The following is a 24,905-nucleotide window of genomic DNA, read 5'->3' as shown; positions in this document are numbered from 1 at the left end:
CAAAGTTAGGAATGTGTATTAACGGCGGCGTCTTGACAAAATAAATAAGAGAGCAAAAACCAAAGGAAAGCGTTCATCTTTTCATACATAATTCATATTTAGTGCTTAGCTTCCCCGAGCTTTATTTTGCCACCAAAAACTCACATGCTAAGCCAATAGAGAGACACTAAATAACAATGAATTTGTTCTACAAATGCGATGAAGAGCTCTGTAAAAAAATCGTATCAAAGTTGCGAACCGTATTTTTTGTAACAAAATGTCAGAGTAAACTACACCAGGACCAAAATCTACAGGAAGTTCAACCTGGATCCTCACAGTCCCAGTGGGATCTTGCTCGCTAAGCATTAACGGCCCGCGTGACCTTTCCGTAAAGCCCCCACTTTCAAGTGGTCTACCTCACAAACGACATGCTGATCTTCACGTGTTTGACATCTTGGAGGGGCTCAACTCTCATTGACCATGTGACCTTTTCCAACGTGCTGACATCACACGAAAACACTGACATTTGTTTTGTTGAGCATGTCTGCTTTACATGAGAGGGAGCGGTGGGGGGGGGGGGGGTTGTTGTATCGTTCTGAAAGTATGAGAAGCTAAAGTTAGCGTAGCTTGATGATAAGACTGGCACATTCTAACCACTGATCTGTGTTGGAAAGCCGATAGGCCAAGACTTTTGAGGCTGCCATATTACTCCTCCCAAGAAACGTTTCGCGGCATACGATCCTATTCTTTAACAGTATCGAAATTTGCCATAGTACTTGGTGGAAACAATTAATATGTTCAACATAAACAAGAGGACTTCAGACATTTTACAACTTGCCTTAAATACATGTATAAATGATATGCTTTAATGATGATGATGACAGGAGGAAACAACTGTAATTCAATAAAAGATGCCAAATCTAATGTTGGGGTCTAAAGAACTGAGAGATAAAAGAAAAAGGGGGTCTAAATAGTGACCACCCCGCCAACCACCCCCACCGCCAGGTCCCTACACTAAGAGCCTACGAGTTGTATAGGTCTAACCTGTACGTATACGTATAGTAGTCTGCTCGCGAGGTGGGAGTTGTAAAATGGCCGCCCTGTGACTTCAACATCTTGCACGGGCGTGTACGGGCTATCGGCTATCCAGTAATATATACAGATCAGTGATTCGAACTCACATACAAATTTGTACTATGTTCCCGTCATAGGAACGGAACTCTCATAAACAATGCCACACTGTAGACTGGTATTTATGGTGTTCCACAAGGCTCTTTACTAGGTCCACAATTTTTTTTTTTTACAGAATAATCTAAAAATATACCAGATCCACTCTAAATAAATGTCAGTATTACTTCCTGTTTGATTAGGTAAGCTAGATAAGATCGATGCGGGTTGTTTATTTTGGACCAGTCATACAGAATGAAGTTTGAGGTGATGAACGGGCCACAAAGAAGTTGCTTGCATGGCGGGTGTAAGATTACGAGGTCATGTGTTTTTTCATACACATTTCCTATCATTTTGACTTAACTACATCGGACCCCCGTCTATTCACATATTCGTCCTCAGCTATTCTCTGAAAAACTGATGAATGTTTTGTCATAGTGACTCTGAAACGGATCACTTCGGTTTCCGTTATACTTTTACAGTAAAGCCGCTTTCACAATCAACCAGCATGGCTTGTGGGCATTGCCTCGAGGGTTCCGTTGCAATGCAAAAGCTGCGTTGGCCGGGCCGGAGAAGGCTGAGTGAGTAAGCGAACTCTTAAAGTGACACCTGATGATTGGACCGCAGTTCCAGCTCGGAGTGTGTGTGTGTGTGTGTGTGTGTGTGTGTGTGTGTGTGTGTGTGTGTGTGTGTGTGTGCGTAAAAAGGTGGCTGGCAGCGTGAGAGGCTTCTGCATGCCAACAAATGTTAATGACACGACGTGTGGGTCTTGAACGAGGTCCAGTATCTTAGGAGAGTGCCGGTGTGTACTTTAGAGGACAGTGTCAAGCTAACAAAGAAGAAAACTGAACCGCTTCGTCAGCAGCTGGCGTGGCTCGACTCTGCCTCCCACTTTCAGCACCTCTCTCACACATCTTTCCTCCTCACTTTATCAACCCCCTTTCTTGACCTCTTTTCATTCGATGACATTTTTATGCTTTCTCCTCGCACGCACACTCAGCACACACTCTCTCCTCCTCCTCGTCTCCTGGCCCGAACTTCCTTCAGGAGCAGCGTCGGGGTCACAGCCGAGCGGCTGTCCATTACGGAACTCACCGGCCGGCAAAAGTGGAAATGGCCATTTTTGTGCCAGTAAGCAGTTGTGCGGGAACTCTCGTGGGGGGGGGGGGGGGGGGGGGGGAGCAGTCCAAGTGACCGAAAAGTCACTCGCTTACTTTGGTCACATTTCCACCAAGCAGTACATTTCTAATAGGTTCACTACACTATGCCGGGAAAGGGGAAATCCTGACATGGCTTGTGTTTTCTCGTATGGGGTGAATACGCTCAAGGGTGGATCAGCTACGTAAATAGCACGGCTGCGCGATATTGGAAAAACAGGCGATACAGAGAGAGAGAGAGAGAGAGAGAGAGAGAGAGAGAGAGAGCGAGAGAGAGAGAGAGAGAGAAGTAAGTAAGGAGAGAGAGAGAGAGAGAGATATAGAGAGAGAGAGAGAGGAGGGAGTAAGGAGAGAGAGAGAGAGAGAGAGAGAGAAGGGAGTAAGGAGAGAGAGAGAGATAGAGAGAGAGAGAGAGAGGAGGGAGTAAGGAGAGAGAGAGAGAGAGATAGAGATAGAGAGAGAGAGAGAGAGAGAGAGAGAGAGGAGGGAGTAAGGAGAGAGAGAGAGAGAGAGAAGGGATTAAGGAGAGAGAGAGAGAGAGAGAGAGAGAAGGGAGTAAGGAGAGAGAGAGAGAGAGGAGGGAGTAAGGAGAGAGAGAGAGAGCGAGAGAGATAGAGAGAGAGAGAGAGAGAGAGAGAGAGAGAGAGAGAGAGAGAGGAGGGAGTAAGGAGAGAGAGAAGGGAGTAAGGAGAGAGAGAGAGAGAGAGAGAGGAGGGAGTAAGGAGAGAGAGAGAGATAGAGAGAGAGAGAGAGAGAGAGAGAGAGAGAGAGAGAGAGAAGGGAGTAAGGAGAGAGAGAGAGAGAGAGAGAGGAGGGAGTAAGGAGAGAGAGAGAGATAGAGAGAGAGAGAGAAAGAGGAGGGAGTAAGGAGAGAGAGAGAGAGAGAGATTGGGAGAGAAAGAAAGAAAGAATGAATGAAAGCAAGAGAGAAATGAAAAAGAAAGAGGAGGTGATGAATGAAAGATTAAAAGAAAGAGAGACAAATGAAAAAGAAAGAAAGAATAAAAGAAAGAAGGCGAGCGCGAGATAGAGAGGAAGAAAGAAAGAAATGGAAAACAATGAAAGAAGGAAAGAGAGAGAGAGAAATGAGAGAGAAAGGAAAAAGAATAAAAAAGAAAGAGAAATGAAGAAAGAGCGAGAGACAGGGAAGAAATGAAAAATGAAAAACAACAAAAGAAAGAATGACATGAAAAGAAAGAAAGGGAGAAAGAGAGAGGAGAGATTTTGCAATGGAGATGGAGATAGAATGAAAGAAATGAAAGAGAGAGAAAGAAAGAGAGAGAAAGACTCTTTCTTTCTCTCTCTTTCATTTCTTTCATTTCAAGAGAGAGAAGAGAGAGCGGTAGAGATAGAAAGAAATGAAAAATGATGAAAGAAAGAATGAAAGAAAGAGAGAGAGAGAGAGAGAAGAGAAAAAGAAATATAGAAAGAATGAAAAATAGAAAGAAATAAAGAAAAGAGCGAGAGAGCGCGAATATTCTATGGCAATGTGAGAGCAGTGTATGTAAATATTAGGGTGTTTTGACCGAAATGCAAGACATCTCAAAAATGGGTCTTAAGACGAAGAGGATAAGTCGACGATAGGTCGACGTGTCCTCGTACCTGCGTAGTTGGCCGGGCAGACACAAGTGTAGTTGTTGACGCCGTCCACGCAGGTGGCGTTGTTCTCGCAGTCGTTGTCTTCGCAGTCGTCCGGGTTCACCTCGCAGCGTTGGCCCTCGAAGCCCGGCGGGCACACGCAGCTGCGCGGCAAAATTTATGATTATTCGATTGGACTTCATTGAGTTATGCTTTTTCACACTTGACATAAAAAAAATCACTCACTGCCCTCCTGGAGTCAAACGAAACATTATGGTCACAAAAAAAAAAAAGCAGCGCAATGCAATTTGATACGATACGAAAACTGAGCTTTTACATATACGAAAACTTGTCGTTGTTATTGGAGCAAATGTGCTGAAAGTTGTTTTTATTGATCATCAAGTGGCCGCGCCTTTTCTTGGCAAAAGGCTTTTGGATTCACATTAATTGCAAGGAATCAATAGCTGTTGCGTTATTTATCATTTTTGTAACCGTATAGAACCTCACAATTTTGTTAACGTCAAAAGTAAAAGCCCAAAGTAAAGCGACCAATCAAATCGTTTATTTAACCGTATATAACCTCGCTATTTCGTTAATAGGTATGAGCCCAAACAGACCAAATGATTTATCCGTATAGAACCTCACAATTTTGATAAACGTCAAAAGTAAGAGCCCAAAATAAAGTGACCAATGAAAAGCAAGAGCTAAAAGTATGATTCTAATTGGTTGCCACGGCGGTTGAGCCCCGCCCACTCAAGGAGACGTTATCTTCCATTTCTTCTACACGCTTTCCTCGAACATCTTCACCTTCATTTCACCCGCCTCACTTTTCCCTCTTGATGACTGAAACTTGTATTCCACCCCCTCGTATCTCACACACTTTTAATCCCCTCTCTCACACACACACACACACACACACAAGACACGCACACACATTTTCTCGACCGCAGCCGCACTCAGCAGCTCGCCCACCCTCTTCGCTCGCCATCCTTGCATTTGTCTCTCACACTTCAAGTCGACTTTTTATTTTTCATTTATTTTTTATTAGATGAAAAGGACTTTTGCAAGCAAGGTCATCCCCGACGAGTGAGTGGCACTTCACGACCCGCAACTCACGCACACACACGCGCGCGCGCGAGCACACTTTCGACGATAGAGATGCTTCCCGCTTCCCGCGTGCCGCTGCTGTACTCGCACCTGCTCACTTTTCAACCATTTTCACTCTTTTTAAAGGGGTTCGTCTCCCACTCGCCACTTTCTCGTGAAATCCGAACATGGTGATTACGTTGGAAACGTGAGCAGGGCTTGACAGTTTAAAGTCGATGTGAGAGCAGTGAGATTATTTTGAACAATTAGGGATGTTCGATTCCACTTTTTCTTCAGGCCGATAGCCGTACGTGTACTTAACTCTAGTTTTGTCACCAATACCAATGGCCGATACCACTAGTACTATTCACAAAAAAATTAAAAGCTGAAGAAAGACTAAACAATCAAATCCCAATGTAGAATTTTCCCTTAAAATTGCATGAAATTAATGGCAATTTTTACTGAAGCAACTCCCTTCGCTCCCGGCTGTTTTACTGTATTTTGACTGATTTTGCAAGGCCCACAGAATAATGTGTTCTATTGCTATAAAAATATAGAACCTACCGAAAGAAAGATTAGAGTCTCTTCTTTCTTCAGGAAAAAAAAATGATATTTGTATCTGTTTCCATTTTTCAGCAATTAGTATTAGAATAGAGCTAAGTTTAATCATTATTCACAAACCTGTTGATGGCAAAAAGAGCTTGTTGCAACATGGGCCTGGCTGATCTCTTATACTCTACTGCCACCTTCTGGACGTTTTTTTGTAATAACTACCATTGCTTTAAGCCACCTCTTCATGTCACAAGCTGTATCAAAACCTTATGTTTGCTCTTGCATTTAAAACATATAAATACGTTTTTGGGAGCGAAAGGACAAATTATTAAAAAACGTATTTACATGTTTTTGGGTGTGAATGAGTTAATGACTACTTTCAATTATTTTTATTTTTAATTTCTAGTGATTGTAAAAGGGCCATTCTCACCCATCTTCACTTAAGGCAGTTTGTAACAGAACCAGCAATTAGGGTTGATATTGTGATATATAAATTATAATTACACACAAACATTGCTACTTTTTTTTTTTTTTTTTACGGTGACAGTTTGACCCTAGAACAGGTTAAGGTTCAATTTTTTGTTTCTAAAATATGAACAAAAGCGACTGAACCGTAAATATGAGTACGGATCTGACATGAAGTTGAAGTTGAACTCACGAGGAGAGGAGGTGAATAAAAGATTATTTACGGCACACTAAAACCAAGAGTTAAAGTAGAAAAGTAAGAAGATTAAGAAGCAACATCTGTAATCCGATCCCGGCGCCGACATTTTAAACGACTCAATCTGCCTGCGCCTAATTGGACTTATCGAACATCCCCGAAGGATTATAAAACATGTCAGAATGTCAACGAGGTCGGCCACGGAGGACACGGGCGTCCACCTGAGCTGCTATCAACATCTGTAAAAGGGTAAAAGGAGCCAGGATATCATTAGCGCCCGGGGGCGGCTAAAGGCCACATGCATATTGAAACCTTTCAAAGGCCAAAGGGTTCTCCGAGAAGACACTTGTCTTCTTCTTGTATGTCACGTGTGTGCCACGCAGTGGGACATTCTGCGGAAAGAGCGCTCACAGGATGGCGCAGTGCAGTTGTAACACAAAGCCCCATCCTCCACAGGTGGGGTACACCCTGGATTAGTACCCAGCCAACTGGAAATGTATCTTACATCACACGTCGGGACAATTTAGTCTTCAGTGAACGTAACAAAAATGTTTTTGTTTTGTTTTGTGCATTGTAAGAAGTACCCAAACGTGCACCCCAATCCTGAGAACTGCGAGACATATGCGCTAACAGGACTGCAAACATCCCTTCATGTCATAATCAGGATTATTAATTTGGGGAATTTTTATTATAGTTTTATTATAGTTTTTATTTTGATTTAGTTTTTAGAGCAGGTTAAATATGCTTCATTTTAGTTGAGTTTTTATTAGTTTTAGTATTTTTTTTTTTCTTGTGTGCAAAAAAAAAAAAATCCCGCTAATTGTGTCGTACAAATTCAACAGATATTTTAAAAACAACCATCTACTATGTGTCTTTTTCTTTTGCAGTTGAAAAGGTAAGTCGATTTCGTTTTTTCACTTCCATGTTCCTTCTACACTCGTACAGTTTAGATTAGGGATAGACACATTATTGGCCGGACTCATTATCGTTGCCGATATTCGGTATTTTGACAAATTTTGAAACATCTGATGGGCCGGTTAAAGATCAATTTAAAACTGTATTATCCTCAGAAAACTATTCAAAATGTCAATATGCTGCTGACTAAATTTATTTACTGTAGAAAACTAGTTTCATTACTTCTTAAGACATTCCGAAGACCCTGAACATGAGTAAAAATAAAGCAAAACAAAACAAACATAAAAGTCAATATTTTTACAAATATGAATGCTTTAAGACATTTCAACAAAGTTGGAATTCGTATTATTTTTATTTTTTTTAACAGCTTCAACAATCGTTTATTGGTCGACTTGATTACTAATAATTGTTATTGGTCCATCCAGCATAGCAACGTGACAAGTGGCCGCCATCTTTGTGGAATTTTCTAAAAACGAGAACGTTGAGAAATAACGAAGTCATCCCGTTTCAATCCAATTTCAAGTGAGCAGATTTTCTATAGAAAATTCCCCCCCAAAAAACACGTGCAACTTTCACAATTCTTGGTGAATTGTGCTCGAGTTGAAGTGTTGAATGTTGTCACATTTGCTGCTTCTCCTTTCCAAACGTGTGCAGTTGAGATTTGCTGTTGTTCGAGTGATAGTTGACGGTTGCGGAGTCAGGATTTGGCTCCCTTTTCTGCTCCTCGCGACATCTATCTCCTGTCGTTTTCTCCCTCCATCTATCTTAGTTGGTTGTCATTTTGGCTCTCATGCGATTGTGCAGGTGTCCCTAATGAAGTGTCCAGCGACGATAAATTCCGCGGCAATGCTGCAAAGCCATCAAGGTGCACCTCCTCTGGATATATGTAGATTGATGGCCCGCTGGATTGTGTTACACATCCGCTAGAAATGCCAAAACTGCCGCGACCATGAGAACGTTATCCCACGTTTGATTTACTCGCTATCTTCAAAAACTATTTACGTTTCCATTCTCCAAGTGAGTGACCGGCGACGCCTGCTGCCAGCGAAGCCTTTTTGTTTGGACGTTGATGCAAGCCAGGGCGGCTGCTGTTACGCTCGCGTTACCGTCATCGGATTTACCGGCAAAAAGAGAATAAAGGCGAATGATGTCAGCAGCAAGTGATAAATAACCGATTGGAAAGGCGGCGTTGACGGATTTACGTCAAAACGCTTGAGGGGGGGTGGGGGGTTGGGGGGGGATTTGCGGGGGGCAGAATGACAGAAGTCGGGTTCGTTTTTGAGGTCAGAGAGCAGCTCAATTGAAGCTTTTATCAACTGTTGCTTCAGCCACGCCCACCTCCAACTCGCAGGCAATAAAACACATCACAAGCTCAAAGTTGTCGTTTTGAGTGATGCGCTACTAAAAGAGGCCAAAAGTTTAAGAATATTATTTTTGAAAGTATTGGATAAGTATGGATTATTTTCCCATTTAAAAATCCTTTTTATGAGTTTACCCGAAAATGACATGATGTGGACTTTACTTCCAATGTACTTAATGCTTATTGATTTAAACTTAACTCAACTTTAGCCTAAGTTCATTTTTTCTCCTCTTAACTCATTTGCTCTCAAAAATGTATATGTATATATATATATATATGTATAATGTATGTTTTTTTTTAATGTTCTCTTTTATACAAAAGGCTCTGAACTGCAGAGAACGGGTAATGCAATGGTAGTAATTACAAAAACGGCCAGCAGGTGGCAGCAGAGTACAAGAGATCAACTTACCCACAGTTCTAAACAGATTTGTGACCAATGACGAAACTTAGCCATATGCTAATGCTAATTGCTGCAAAACAGAAACAGATAGAAATATACTTTTTTTTTTTCCTGATGAAAAAAGAGACTCTAATCTTCCATGTTTTTATACTTATATTACATTATAGTTATATTTATATGAGTCTTTTCAGTGAAAATGGCTGCAAGTGAATGAGTTAAAGGGGAAGTCAACCCCCCCAATTTTTTTGACAATAATATGTTCTATGCAGCCCCACTAGTCTAAATATGGTATTTGGGTTAATATTGCGTTAGTGGAATATGAGTTAAGAAGCAAAATCCAGCAATTTGAATCCATATCAGAAGGCGGCCATTTTGACACTTGGGGTCGAGTGAAAATGACATCACAGTTTCTCAGGTCTCAGGTAACAACCAATCACAGCTCAGCTTCAGAAAACCGCTGAGCTGCGATTGCTCGTTGCCCTGAGCAACTGTGAATCTTCAGTCGACAGCAAGTGGCAAAATGGCCGCAACTTGAGATGGATAAAAACGGCTTGATTTTGCTGCTCAACTCAAAGTTGACGTCCCCTTTAACTTGAGCCTATTTGCTTAAATACTGCATTTGAGAAATAACCTATTAAAATATTTTTTTTCCAAGGTGAACTGACGTGATTACAAATTCTTGAAATGACTTTTTTCTTTTTTTTCTTCTCATTTACAACTGTAGTTATGCATTATCCAAGCAGTAAATATGACCAGAAATGTTCAGTTCATGTTTGTAAATGCCAATTTCTTCTTGAAGATTTTTTTACCTTTTAGGTTTAAAAAAAACAACTAAATATCACTTACTAAGCAACCAATCAGAGGGCACATGATATGATGGTGCATTTATACATACAAAGAAATGCCTGCGGATCAAGTTGGTACCTGAAGTGGTCTTCAAGGCCCGGATGAAGGTGACACGTCCCTCCATTCAGGCAGGGGAAGCTAACGCAGGCATTAATGGCCGTTTCGCAGTCTTGACCCTGGGAGAGACAAACAAAATAAAACCGGATATAATGAAGCGAATGCGGTACGAGTGGGCCAGAGTTGATTGTTTCCTTCCGTCTTCAGCAGGCCACTTCAACGACATCACATCATCATCATCCACTCGCTCGTCATTATTTTCTATTCTTTTCTCAGACGGATGTTTTTTTTTTTTTGTTTTTTTTTTCCTGACACGTTTTAATTAAGATTGTCAGAGTGCATACCCGAGGAACGCTCACGTGCACCCAAACATAGCATTCACCAGTTTGTGACTTTGACGAGGGCCTTTTGTCCTCCTTGTAAAAGCGCGGCGGTTATAAGTGGTGCATTCATATACAAAGATGTGCGAACGTGTGAATATGTGGATAATCTTTTTCTTTGGACAAATCAACCAACTTTTTGCGGGCCTGAAAGTTCAGTGCATCATCTTTATCACATGCGTGCATCCTCGTGTAGATTTATATCTATTGGGGGGGTCATGTCATGTTGTGGAGCCACCGACTTGAAATTAAGCGGACACTTCGATCATAGCAGCACTTTTTTTTTTTGCCATGTAACAACTCCCACATGATACTTTCTGATTTCACATCGCTTACAGTATTCGCACAATTTGACGTTAAATATCAACTTTCATTTTCAATGGGAGAGACGTTGACATTTTTTCCAAGCCATGCCACGCCCACTTCCATCCATACAACTGATCACCATTGCCAAGGTGCCTGCTACTGCTCTGTGGCGCGGTTGGTGAAGTGTATTTTCCGGTAACCAGGAGGTCGCGGGTTTGAATCCCACCTTCGATTGTACATTGCAAATATATCCACGGCCATTATGCGAAGTACATGGAAAGCAACTCACGATATCAGGAAATGCATGATCATTTCACAGAAATGATTAAACAGCATTGATTGCTTTCAGCTTTGTACAAAACTTTTAAAATTAAACTTTTAAAAAATTAAAAATATGCTCTGAGCCAAGAGTTAAAACAATTCACTTCGCTAAATGCTTAGAGCAACTGCCTCAACACCACAGAGAACTTGGGTTCAAATCCCGCTTGGACCACATTTTAGATGTTAAGATTTTAGATATCAGATCAGGAAATTAATTATAATTTCTCTGAAATGATTAAATCCCACTTTAGACGGATTGCAGTTAAATTTTTCATTTATTTCATTTGACATTTAACTACAAGTAAAAAAAAAAAATTATTTTCACATCTTTCAATTTACTTCATAAGCACATACATTCAAATCTTAGCATTCAGCTTTTCAGCATTGTCTCGTATTGCAAAAGTGTTCAAATCGGACTTGCTATGCTCTATTAAGCTAACGATATGCAGATAGGCAAATTACATTTTGGACCTATAAACTATGTCTCTCGGACCCCCACGCGGCTTTAATGAACCACATTTCCACATACGCACACTGGCCCAATGTCGATTTCCCCTCGCCGGGAGCAGATTTGCACATCTTTGCAGTTACAAGAGTCGGGAGAAAAAGCCCGGTCCCTTTTGTCTTTGGGTCGGTCAAAAGCTCCGCCGCAGTCATCGCGTCTTGGCTGATGAGCGGCGCCATTCATTACGCACGCACGGACGGCGCTAAGCCGGATAATGCGGCTAATGCCGCGGGCTTATGCGGCGCGCTTATCCGCCGAGGATCTGGGCCTTGGCCGCACGTACAGCCAATTCCTGTGAATTACACGACTCACCTGATACCGCCATGTTCACATTGGCGTCATATTCTGCGCTGGTGTCAGTTTGATATTCAAGCGGGAATTTGCTCGCAAACCAATATAAAGTGAACTCTCGCCTATTTGCGAGTCACTGTTGATTTATTCATTTATTCGTTCATGCATTTTTTTTTTCCTGTGGAACATTTCTTCAAACTCACCTAATCACGTTTTTTTTTTTTTGTTCGCTGCCCTTGCTAAGAGAAAAGTGGTCATTGGTGTCAAGGAGGTAAGTTCAAATTATGCATGTGGACTGAGACAAACGTCTTTGTATTTTGGGGAGGAGCTAAATTCAAATTGCATTGTTAGTGGAAGTCACATGGTCCACGAGAAGTTGCATCATCAGGCTAAAATTAAGTTAACTCATCTATTTTTCTATATATTTGATAATAATGGTTTTATTACCTATATTTTTATGTTGTTGTTGTTTTTTAAAATATTCAATCACTGTAATGTACTTAAAGCTGCTCTGTGTAACAACTTGGCCAAAAATATCTTTACATTAGCATTTTTATTTGACCATTTATGACATTTTCTAATTAGTAGATTAACACATTCGTTGTTCACAATTGGGTATTCCCGCAAGCCTCTGGACAATAGTTATCAGACTGGATTTGGGTTCGAAGTTCCCGCACTCTGTCTGCGGATGTGTCAGCATGTGCGCATTGTGTACGTGAAAAAGGCATGTGAAGAAGGGTGTGTACAGTTTCAGGTGGCAGTAACGATTCAAAATGGACATTTCTGCGTTAAGTATCTTTAAGTATCAACGTGTGACATGAAAAAAATGAATGGCCCAAGTAGGTTTACTTGCAGTTTTTCGCTATTTTCGACAGGGTTCTGTCCCTTGACGACATTTTGTTTAGAGACGCTAAAGTATTGTGTGCGGCGCATCTCACCTTAAATCCAAACGGACAAGTGCACTGGTAGGATCCAGATGGGTCGGACACACATGTGCCGTTATTCTGGCAGGGCTCCGCCAGGCAGGGGGCGCACTTTGACGCAAGGCCAATATCCACCGGGCCTGATCCAGAAAACAGACGAAGAACACTGAGTTGGTTAAAAATAAACTATTTAGGCCGGCTTTAAACGTGTGTGTTGGTGTGGATATTTATCTTTAACTCATTCACTCGCAGCCATTTTCACTGAAGCAACCCCCTTCGCTCCCGGCTGATTTACTGGATTTTGACTGATTTCGCAAGTCCCACAGAATATTGTATTCTATTGCTATAAAAACATGGAAACTACCAAAAGAAAAATTGGAGTCTCTTCTTTCATCAAGAAAAAAAAAAGTATATTTGTATCTGTTTCCGTTTTGCAGCAATTAGCATTAGAATATAGCGAAGTTTTATCATTCTTCACATTCCTGTTGAAAACACTGTCAAAAAGAGCTTGTTGCAACATGGCCTTGGTTGATCTCTTATACTCTGCTGCCACCCGCTGGCCATTTTTGTAATAAGTACCAATGCTTCAACCATTTTCTTCAGTTCAGAGGCTGCATCAAAGCCTTCTGTATGCTGTAGCGTTAAAAAAACATAATAAAAAAACTATAAATACGTTTTTGGGACCATGGCAATATATAAAATAGAACATTTTTATACGTTTTTGGGAGCAAATGAGTTAAGTTGATTGTAAAATGACCACCATTAACTCATTTAAATAGTTTTCTCGGCTTTTTGGCCAGAATTTTGTGATTTTGGTCAGACAGAAAAAGAATAGAAAAAAAAGTAAAAAAAAAATAAAAAAATTCTGTTTAAGAATCGACTCCTTTTGGGAACTTGTTTTGAAAGCAAGCGGTTATTTGCACACAAATGCAGCCCACAAACCAAAATAATAAGATACAGGCTTCGTTTACCGTTACACTGGAATTTGTTGAGCGGTGTCGTCAGCAGCAGCCTGTCAGTCATGTCAGGCGGTCCGGTGCAGCGAGCGATGCCTGTCAACAGCCGCTCGGTTGCTTAACAACATATTCCACATCTTCAACAATTTACCCTCCTATGACTTTTTTTTCCCTACCAGGCTCTTTAAAGCCGGCCTTCACCCACTGGGAGAGCCAGCGCAGGTCGCAGTTGCAGTACAAGGGGTTGGCACCGAGAGCCCTGCACACGTTTGGCAAAATGAGCAAACGGCCTTCTAATAATCTGCTGGCGTTGCCGACGCGTTCGGCGATGTTACTCACAGGTGGGACAAAGCGATGAGGTGGTTGAAGGCGCCGTCTGGGATCGTTGAGAGGTCGTTTCCGTGGAGCGTCCTGAGAAAAGCGTAAAGAAAATGTTAAACAATTTCTCTGCGCAGTTCCAAATGAGACAGTAAGGGGGCAGTGAAGAGCTGCGGGATTCACCCAAAGACGAAAAATGTCAATCGAAACTGTAGATTAAGGTGATCTGACATGTTCATGCTTTTGATCTATGTGTTGAAATTCATGGGAAAAACACAAGGGTCATGTGAGGTAAATCACACTGGCTGCCAGACGGCCTTGTTCGGCACGATAAATTATTCAAATGATCTGCGGCACGAGACCATCACGCGCGTCTATAATGGAACATGACTAAAATATTTATAGATGAGAAAGAAAGTCAACAGAAAGCTTGTGTTTACAGAAATGAAGCCGGCGCTGCTGCTGGAATGGAGTCAACGACTTTGTGTGGACATTGCGTGTATGTGCGCGTGTGTATGGAAGGGGAGCGTGTGTGTGCGTTAAGAATATCCTTTTATAGGCAAGGTAAGGCAGTTTTATTTATATAGCACATTTATTATTATTATTATTATTATATGTCATTATGGAGTGAAGCATTTGTGTGACAAATATTCACAAAAATAAATGAAAACACCCTATATAGCATGGATCTAATTTGGATCTAATTGTATATATAAAGTAGATGAAAATAATAATAATAATAACTAGTATTATTATTATTATTGTTATTATTATTATTATAGGAGGGCAACTTATGTCAGAGCCCAAGTGGGTCACAGAGCCCCTATTTTGGTCATGGCGCCGCCCACCACCCCTAAAAAAAAAAAAAAAAAAAATTAAATGTTTGAGTTTAACGCTACGTCTCCAGTTTGCATATTTTCAGAAATTATTCTTAAACATGTAAGATGCATTTAGAAACAAATATCAGAATTCAGGATACAAGGTTTTTAATTAAATAGTGGCTTATTTTATCTATTGTTTATAAAAAAACATTTTTTAAAGCACAATCATAATCCATTTCACGTAATGTACACATTTAATTTTTTTAATTAATTTTATGAAGTAATTGTTTACCTAGCTATAATTAACGCACTTTTAAGTGACTATTTACTTTAAAAAATTATACATTTTGTGGTGTTTATTAGTGTGCAATTAGAGTACATCCGCGTGAGCGTATGTAGCACATGTGTGTGTGGGTCTGCCAAAAACTTCACTGGTGCATGTTTTTGTGTCAGGTACTAATAGCTCTCCCTACACTGGGCCAGTCCGGAGGGGTGCTGCGAGTAATAAGGGAGTGACGCTGACGACTGCCTGGCAACAGGTTGCTAAGCGGGGGCAGTCCCCACGGCAACATGCACTGAAATGAAACGAGGACAGGAAGGGAGGATAAAAAAAGAAAACAATCTGTGAACGTCCGGCAGGTGAGCTTGAAGCCACATAAAAAAAAACAACAACCAAAAAATAGTACGATTTCACTCCAACAGAAAATACAGAACGTCTTTACAAGATAACGTAAACAAATAAATATAAAAAAAAAAATTAAAGTCAAGCTTAAAGTCTCACAAACACACTGTAGTATTCATGTGTTGGACGTGTCTTTAAGGGGCGTGGCCAAGTGAGGCGCTTGAGTCAGGTTGGCCAGTTTGAGTGCAAGCATCTGGAAAGATGTTGACCACTGGATTACGTGAAAGCACTATCATGTCAATTCCAAAAGGTAAGCAGAGCTGCAGTGTTAGCACAGATTAGCATTGGCTAGCATTGTTATGGATAGCACAAACAGTAGTAGAATGTGAAATTTGTGCACCACACAGAGGTGGCAAATCCAGGTCCAGAAAGTAAAAACCCTGCCATAGTTTGGCTAACTAGCTAGCTCCCCGGGTGCTTGTTTACCTGCTAGGGAACTAGCTAGCTAGCACCTGGGGCTAAAGCCGAACTGTGGCAGGGTTTTTACTTTCTGGACCTGGATTTGCCATTTCTGGCGCCACATTCACAGATCCGCACACAAACTGACAAATGCCACTTGGAAACTTGCTAATGAAGTGCTGCCACCACAACTGAAAATACAAATGACACTTTGACATTGGACAGTTAGCGTAATTTCATTAAATGTGGATGAGTTGTAGGCCTTTTTCCTTTTGGAATTTGACTTAATATTTTTAGATTTAGAAACCTGGTAACTGAGTGTGTCGTTTGTACCAAAATGGCAGCCTTTAAACGTAGGCTGGAATGACTGCAGTCGCTCGGGACACAAACGGTAGCTTTACCTCAGCCATGACACCTGTGCATTGTTTATACCTAAAACAGGCTCCAGGGGCAGCGCGATTAAAAGCGTAATGTCGGTCTGGTGTACTAATTGCACTTTTATGGCCCAAAAATGCCTGAAGATGGGCAAAATAATTGAAGCTGGGACACATAAAGTTAATTTTTACAAGTCACAAAGGAGGAGAGGGGAATAAAAAGAGTGTAAAATGAGAAGTTAGTGAAACGAAGAGGGCTGTCGGGATGATGAGGGGGGGGGGGGGGGGCTTAAAAAAGACTGTTGATGAAACAATCAAAATGGAAAAGACACAAACTATTGGCACATTTCGATCTAATGAAGCCAGGGGGTCTTTAATATGAATTACATTTGACACAAAAAAACGTTTTACTGACTGCAGTGACGTTTGGAAGGCATTCAGTGATTCTTGAATTGCAGTGGTGCCTTGAGATACAACTTAAATTCAATCAACTCGGAACCATTGCACGTCAAATCATCTTTCCATTCATTCCAGCTTTGCCTCAATCAAAACATTTTTTTTCTCCAAACAACTATAATCATAATTATAGTTGCTGTAATGTAACTGCCACATTGTCTTCTTCGCTTTTGGGTGTTTGTCGCCACCCACACCAGAGAGGGCGCTGTAGCAGGGTGGATGTGTGTATGTCAGAGAGTAAGTGAGTATAGGAAGAGCTTAGGAAGGAAAGTCAAGTTATCGTTAAGACACAGCGAGAAACACGATGTTTAGTTGTGTTAAGAGAGAAACAGAAAAATGAAAATGGAAAAAAGAAAGCAAGCGTAATTCCCTTTTTGGACTTGGCATACAACCAAGGAGGTTAGTTTATTTTGTGTCTGTCAAAACTATTGTGTAAGTTAAATCCAAGTTGTTTTTATTTTCTTTATGCTAATCGTTATGTTTGTATGTGTATTTTGCTCCAGTTTTCACGGTGGATTTATTGTAAAAAGAAAACTAATTATTATAATTGCTCTTTAGAAAAACCTGTAATAACTAAATAGAATACAAAGTATAGATAAATAATTATATGTTTATGTATGTATTGTTTATACAAATAAACGCGTTGATTCTAAAACAGCAATGCTAACTGTTAGCATGTCAACAGCTTTTCCATGGTATGCGCCTTCTGGTGTGCCCACCTTAGCCACCAGGGGGCAGTATATTACAGTCATGCAGAATAGACGACTTCTACTACTACTACAAGTGACGCAGTAAGATTCTGTGGTGTTAGCTGTCTGTTATGTTATATATCAGCTCCACAACTGGTACTTTTCGTGGTTTTATGTTTAGATTTGAGAGTAATACTTCAACTGGGAGTGCTATTAAACAACTTGAAGCCTCTTTTTTTTGGATCAATTGTTCACCATTTGCCAAACTGCTGATTGGGAAGTGACACAGCCACGAAAACAGCGCTCACTAACTAACACGTTAACCTGCAAAACGTAACAATGAATGCAAAATGAGCTGCCAATGCGCAGCACAGAGGCAACCGTGGCGGTAAAAGGAAGGCGCGCCGTGCATTTGGGTCGCGAGACAGAGGGTGGACAAGCTGATGGATGAGCGAGAGAAACGCACGCTGAAGGTCCATTCATCAAGCCCGGCACCGGGTGGGCGGCGAGAAGGCAGGAGAGCACAGAAGGAAGGAAGGAAGGAAGGATGGATGGATGGATGGATGGAGGGAGGGATGACGGGGGGGACGTAGCGGGAATCGAGCGGCCGCGTCATGCAGATGATGAGAGCTCATCACTTTTTATCTCTTGGGCTAGCCCGGCGCAACAAACGAGCGGGCGGCTGCGACATACTTTGCACGTGGCACGGCGCCAAGGGGGCTGATTAAATTTTGATTTAGCTCCGAAAGCGGCAAGGCGGAGAGCACTGCGACACGCGAGGGCCGAGCTTGTGACTCACAGCAGGCGGAGCGACTTGAGACCGTGGAAGGCGTGGACCGGGATGCAGCGGATCTGGTTGTAACTGAGGATGCTGTTGAAGAGAACACACGGAAAGTCACGGGTGTTAGTTCAACATACATTTAGAGTTCTGTGTTTATTCGGATGATGTGATATTATGCTATGCCGCTACTCTCAATGTGACTTAAACAGAGCTGACTTTATTAGTGGAACCTCAGGGATGGGCAACTGGTGGATATATATATATTACCCCCCCCCACCCCCCACCCCTCAAAATAAATAAATAAATAAAATAAAGTAAAAATAAATAATAATCAAACAAGGCTGATCAAAATTCACTCCACAAGCTAGGGATAAAAGAGGAAAAATTCTGGATAAAAAGAGAAACAAAATATTTGAAAAACAAAATCTAAAAAAAGAATATATATATATTTTTTAAAAATCATAAAGAGCTGATAAAAAAAATACTGTACATTTCCCACAAGCTAGGGATAAAATGGGGAAAATACTGGATAAAATGGAAAACAGTATATTTTAAAAAACAATGGTAAGAACAAAATATTTTTAAAAATAATTATTTAATTTTATTTTTTACAAAAAAAAATCATAAAAAGGCTGATTTAAAAAAAATCACTGTACGTTTCTAATAAAGTTAGGGATAAAAGGGGGGAAAATTCTGGATAAAATGGAAAACAACATGTAAAAAATTCTCCCAAAATGGCTGCTTCTTGCCTAATGACTGACTTGTTGTTTAATTCTGTTCATGGGTCCTTGAGACATTTTATTGTCCATCCAATTTCATCGACTGGTGAATCTGGTGTCGCGGGCCGTTTTCCCCTGTCGAGTTTTTAGTCTGGCGTAGCAGCTAATATGGGTTTTAGCGCATCCTCATCATATCTATCATAGTAGAAACTTGGCTTGATTTTAGGCTTACTCAGAAAAGCTTTTCTGGAAAACTAATTTTTATCTGAAATGACACGCCTGAAAGCCGCGTCCCGACATAAACCACTTTGGGGCTAAAATACGACCTTTCAATGGCGCATCTCCGCCATGTTTTGTACCTCTGTTGCCATATTTTCCTACGCTTCGCTGCAGATGTTTGCTCATGTGCACCGGCGCATTGGCGTCCACGTCCGGCACATGGCGGCGCGCAACGTTTTGGCAGAATTGTCAACTTAATTCTTGTGAGAACGGAAAGGAAGCGCTGGGCTATCGCTTCCCCTGCAGTGCAGTAAAGACACCCTTGAGCCGCGCACTTAAATCACAGTCAAGCTCGCTTGATGGTTTTCTGGGGGCTAACTGATGCAGTTGTTTGCACTGGATGACTCCCTGGCGTCAACGAGCGTGACTGCGCAAAATAGGAAACATTTCGGGGCTTGGAAGGAGCTAAAAGTGCCGAGTTGACATTTTTCGGATGCGTACAGTGTGACCCCGTAAATAAGTTGAGAAATCCAACAACGAATAGGAATGGAGTAATTGGTGTCAAGGAAGTCTTTGCCACATGGATACGTTTTTCTAAGAGAAGTAAGTATTTTGGAGAGATGTCAATTTAAGACACTGTGCAACAATCACGTCATGAGTTTAAAACAGTTGGAAATGAAAATTCGACATAACAATCTGACCGGTTCATTGACGTGGCAAGAACTTACAGCGTGGCCAGTTGAGTCATGTTGCTGAAGGTGTACGGCGCCACTGCGCTGATGCTGTTGTTGCTCAGGTCTCTGCGGAGGAAAACATAAGTTTTTTTTTACACACGCAGGACGCGCACACACACGCTTTTGTCAAGCATGCTGGGTTTTAGCCGACGGGGACGAGCCATGACGTGTACGTACACCAGTGACAGATGCTTCAGGGCCGCCAGCTCCTTGGGCACAGAAGTCAGCATATTACCCTCCAGATAACTGCAAGGAAGAGCCCATGTTAGATATTTTATTTCCAACCATTGGACATACGTGTAGCATACAAAAAATAAAAATAAAAATAAAACCGATACATTTAGTTTTGTCATAAGACTCCAGTGGTAATAACTCAGGCTTACATCAGCTTGTTTATGATGCTAATGCTAGCTTAGTATCATTAGCGCTGCTATTTCGTGACAAGCTGAACAGCGCTGCTCCTCGTGCTGTCCCCGCCTCGGCCATCGGGAGGCAGTATAATATTACAATCAGGCAATCACAAACCAAGAATAAAATTCTTCTTCCACCACGACTATAAGTGATTCATTGGCTGGTTAGCATGTCAATGACTTTTACTATATGTTAGCTTTCAAACAAGCTAGCGGGCTAGTCTTAAGGCAACGTTGCTTGGTATGTTTAAATACACAAGGTGGGTAATTGTCTTTGTTCAATGTTAGTTTTAGAGCGCACTTCAACTGCGAGTGGGATTTAAGAGCTTCAAGACTTTTTTTTTATTATTTTTTTTTATAACCAAACTGCTGCTTATTTTGTCAAGTTTGCACTTACGAGCAATAATAATAAAAAAGACAAGACAGAAGACAAATCTCAAGGCTGTATGCAAACAAAACAAGACAAAAAAGAGACTTAATTCAGGTTTTGGATGTTTAAAAGTGCAGCAATGTAACAAAAACTGCACTTGAACGCAGGATCAGGACCAAGCAGACACGTACACGCACATGCTTTATGACACGCTCTCTTTCTCTCGGGTCAGAAGTAGGTCGAGTGGACACTATGATGGAGTGTCTTCTTGGGCCTGATCAATACCTAATCACTGTTATTGACCCCGGGAAGCGGGAGTCATTCTCGAGCGAGAGGGAGCGGCGACATTGTGCGCGGGCATGTCGGTGTTCACCTTTAGTATGAGGGATTTTCTCTCCATTTCAAAAATAAATCTCTTCTGTAGCATTTTGCCGAGCTTCCAACGTTGTTGCTCTTTTATGCCACTATTGCCGCGACACTTAATTAAACACGAAAAAGACGTAAATAAAATGCAGTAAGGTAGGAAGGACAAACCAAATTATTATTTTTTGCAGCATTTATCAAATTGTTTTCAAAACTGACCGTGGCTTTTTCCACGTCCGTCTGTCTTTGGCATCGCAACATTGCAAACCAGTGAATGTTTAGAAAGCAATTTCAAAACGTGGCCAGTTTCTGGTTTGGCCGTCCAGCTTTGTGTGTAAAACGCTGCTCGGGGGCTTTCCCGTTCCGCTTCCTTGCGAACATCCCCGCAAAGGTGCAAGCCGCACAATTGACATCAACGCCAAAAACATTTCAAAAGCAATCAGTCCTCGCACGATGCCGATCGCGCGTCATCCGCGTCTGCTAAGCATTATTTCCCACATACTAAAGCGCTCTCAATTACATTTAAAGGGAAAATAATTGCCTTGCTGATGACAAACATATTTGATCTGTGATGCAAATAATCTGGAATCTTTTGAAGCACTCCACGAGATGAACCTTGGTTCACCTATCGCAGAACTTTTTTTTGTTTTTGTTTGATGTAAAATGTGTTTACAATATGTTTAAATACATTTGAGTGATTGTAGCATGTTAGGTATTTTCAGACACACAAATTTACTCTGTTTTCATTTAATTATGTTGCTATTGATAAAGTTGTGGCCTTGTGTGAATGAGCAATACTGAAAATTTGATCACTGATTATGTTAATATTTTCTCACTTTTTTTCTGTACATCTCTGCAAGGAATGTACATTTTAAAATGATCGCTTTGACAACATTCCTAGGAAATCATTATGTCCCATCAATAGTGTTTTTAGAACAGGCCCAATGGCTACTCATGTGGTCCTTGGACGTTCCTCTTTTGTTTAAAATATGATATGGTGATATGGCTTAGGCTATATAATTATAAAAAGAGAATAAGTCTAATAATTTATATGGCCGATATTGTGAATTTTCAGCGGGTGATTCTGTAATGTAACTCCCGTTACGTGTGTGTGTTGAAATCAGGTCACTTCCGGGTCACTTCCTGTTGATATCAGGTCACTTCCTGCTCAGGTCAGGGCATTTCCTGGCCAGAATCCCGGCGTACCCAATCATTTGGCAAAGATGGCCGCCTTGCCCCATGGGGGCGGGAAATGTTGCGTGCGTGGTAAGGCATGACAATGAGGCTTAACACCCCAATGAACTCTGCCTAGCAACACATGCCCTTGCAAAATAAATAAATAAATAAATAAAAATATAGTAGTTAACGTTTTATAATGCCTCACAAATGAGATGTAAATTAATTACATTGCCTTCCGTTGCGTGTATCTTTGACCCGAGTGCTTGGTCGGCAACTATTTTATTGCCGATAAGAAATCCCTAATCCCATAAATATTTTGTGTGTTGTGTGTGTGTGCGTTTGGCAGGGGGGGGGGGGGGTGCACCAGACTCACAGTTCGGTGGCGTCCTTGGGAATGCCCTTGGGCAGCGAGTGCAGCCCTCTGTTGCTGCATCGCACCACGCTGTCTGAGCATGTGCAGGCATCAGGGCAGCCAGATGCAGGAAGGCAGCCGTTATCCTCGCCACCTGAAAGACGGAGCAGGGGGGGGAGGGGCCGAGGTCGGTGGGAGAGCCAGAAAGACATGGCGGAATAAATCAAAAGCCAGCCCAGATGAGAAACAGTCCTTCTTCATTCATTTTTCCTTTGACTGCAGGCCGACTATTTCAAGCCACCACGGGAGTTTATTTTTTTTTTTAAATAAAAACAGTCTACATGCAATGTGAGTTTGGTGCATTGCTCAAAGGAGTCTGTCTAAAACAGACTTGAGCCAAACTCAAACTAAAACGACGGCGTTGGAGGCTAATTGTGCATAATAAGCACGTTGATAAATGTGCAACATTAGTGCTTTCTTAGGACTACTTGAGCTGGTATTATCTCGACAATTCTTGCGGCCATACTTGAACTCCGGTTCTTTAAAAAAGGATGAACTATAAATAAAAGATGATCGTATCTTAGATAGGCTAGAGGCACTAAAAGAAAAAGAAAAAGAAAAGAGCTTTTCCCATTTAAAAGATTAGAATTGACTGTGTGGCTGTCAAAAGTTATCTGTGTTCCAACATGTGGGTTGTATATTTATACCACCTCTTATAGTATTTAAAATAAAATAAAAAATCTGTCATTTACTCATACACTGTACATAATGCATTTACCGTACGGGTAATAATTTGTAATTTTTATTTACTAAACCCTGTAAAGTATGTTAAATATATTTTTTAAGATAACTACTTAAAAAATACAAAGATAGAGGATATTGATTATGCAATTGTGCAGCTATAGCGTTAAAATTTTAACCGTTCCAGTATACCTGTTTTTGTGGGCGTGGCTTAAACAATGCCATGTGATACACTTTGATATGTGACAATACTTTTCCCGCCTTCGTTTGCATGAGTGGTTTATCCGCAACGCATTTTCTCCGTTGACGTGGCCGTGTTAGGGTGCCTCGTTGTTGGCCATAAGTGCGCGCCCATCATGGAGGAAGTCGGAAAAGCACGACGTGGACAAAAAAACTAAACAAAACAAAGTCTAACGTGACAGCCAGTGTGTGGACAGGACCTTCGCGCTGGCGTAGCTGTTTTAGAGTGCCTCGTTGTCATGGTGTGGAAAAGCACCTCGATGGCCCCCGTAGGATATATTCCTGGCATTGGAGGTTTTAAGATAACATATTTTTATGAGCGGCACGGTGGCTGACTGGTTAGCACGTCCGCCTCCCAGTGCAAAGGTTGTGAGATCAAGTCCGGGCTTCGGCCTTCCTGGGTGGAGTTTGCATGTTCTCCCCGTGCTTGCGTGGGTTTTCTCCGGGTACTCCGGTTTCCTCCCACATTCCAAAAACATGCATGGCAGGTGAATTGGACACTCCAAATTGTCCATAGGTGTGATTGTGAGTATGGTTGTTCGTCTCTGTGTGCCCTGCGATTGGCTGGCAACCAGTTCAGGGTGTACCCCGCCTACTGCCCGAAGCCAGCTGGGATAGGCTCCAGCAACCCCTGCGACCCTTGTGAGGACAAGCGGTACAGAAAATGGATGGATGGATGGATATTTTTATAACTCAAACATATGTACGCTTAGGAAGGATGCTAGATGAAGTAGCAATATTCAATGGACACGTCCACAGCATTTGAAAGTGGCAAGCACGGCTTTTTTGTGTACTTGACAATTGTTTTAGTCGTTCAAATTTGCCATTAACAACAATCTTCTCTGCAATGTGGCAAATTTACTAGCTCCCACAGTACTTGTTTACCTGCGAGGGAGCTAGCTAGCTAGCTAGCATCAGGGGCTAAAGCCAAATTGTGGTAGGCTTTTTCCTTTCGGGTGCTAGCTAGCTAGCTCCCTAGCTAGCTCCCATGGTGCCCGTTTAGCTGCTAGGGAGCTAGCTAGCTAGCATCAGCGGCTAAAGCCAAACTGTGGCAGGGTTTTTACTTTCTGGACCTGGATTAGCCACCTCTGCTAAAGACCTCCAGCTGTTCTACTTGGGGATACTCCAGAATATGAACAACACGAGAGCTATCAGTTATATGAGAGAGTATTGCAAAGTGATTTCTTGTTTGTTGAATTAGAGTAGAGGCCACTATTTGTGAGCATACAGTCGGCCCTGTTAGTTAATCTGAGCATATTTGTATTGTCATTCCCTCTGATTCTGTCTTGCGCCTTTGTGCTTCTCTTCCATGCTGCTGCGACAAGTTAATCCCACACAGTGCGATCAATAAAGTCTTATTATCTTATCGCAGATGAACACAAGGCCTTTGTGACGACAAGGACGTCTTCACCAATCGCACCCCCCCCCCACCCCCCCGGCCAGACACAACTAAAACTAGCGCTTCTGAGGCGCGCTAACTAACTAGCATAGAGGTATCGCATACAAATCCAGCCTTCAGCATGCTTAAAAACACATGGCGGGCTGTTCGAGTTAGGAAGGATCAGAGGCAGCCCCGGAGCGTTGTTCTTGGCTGAGAGAGGCTTCCATTTTCTCGTAT

General features: G+C 41.7%; 1 protein-coding gene across 2 annotated transcripts in view; it reads right to left on the bottom strand.

Annotated features, from left to right (window-relative positions):
* Positions 1 to 24,905, bottom strand: part of slit3 (slit homolog 3 (Drosophila)) — a 240,606-nt gene that overhangs the window by 23,942 nt on the left and 191,759 nt on the right. For both annotated transcript variants that reach the window (XM_086084418.1, XM_086084417.1), the window contains exons 20-29: positions 22,328 to 22,460; positions 19,810 to 19,878; positions 19,627 to 19,698; positions 17,979 to 18,050; positions 13,780 to 13,851; positions 13,617 to 13,699; positions 13,456 to 13,536; positions 12,500 to 12,624; positions 9,780 to 9,877; positions 3,906 to 4,045 (exon numbers count right to left, since the gene is read on the bottom strand). In XM_086084418.1, coding sequence (XP_085940544.1) covers positions 3,906 to 4,045; positions 9,780 to 9,877; positions 12,500 to 12,624; positions 13,456 to 13,536; positions 13,617 to 13,699; positions 13,780 to 13,851; positions 17,979 to 18,050; positions 19,627 to 19,698; positions 19,810 to 19,878; positions 22,328 to 22,460 — 945 coding nt within the window. The remainder of the gene's footprint in view (positions 1 to 3,905; positions 4,046 to 9,779; positions 9,878 to 12,499; positions 12,625 to 13,455; positions 13,537 to 13,616; positions 13,700 to 13,779; positions 13,852 to 17,978; positions 18,051 to 19,626; positions 19,699 to 19,809; positions 19,879 to 22,327; positions 22,461 to 24,905) is intronic.

The sequence above is a fragment of the Leptonotus elevatus genome, chromosome 9, assembly GCF_054856555.1.
Source record: "Leptonotus elevatus isolate MCC_2025b chromosome 9, RoL_Lele_1.0, whole genome shotgun sequence".
NCBI classification, from domain to species: Eukaryota; Metazoa; Chordata; class Actinopteri; order Syngnathiformes; family Syngnathidae; genus Leptonotus; species Leptonotus elevatus.
Note: the sequence above shows the minus strand (reverse complement) of the source record. Positions and strands in the feature narration are given on the sequence as shown.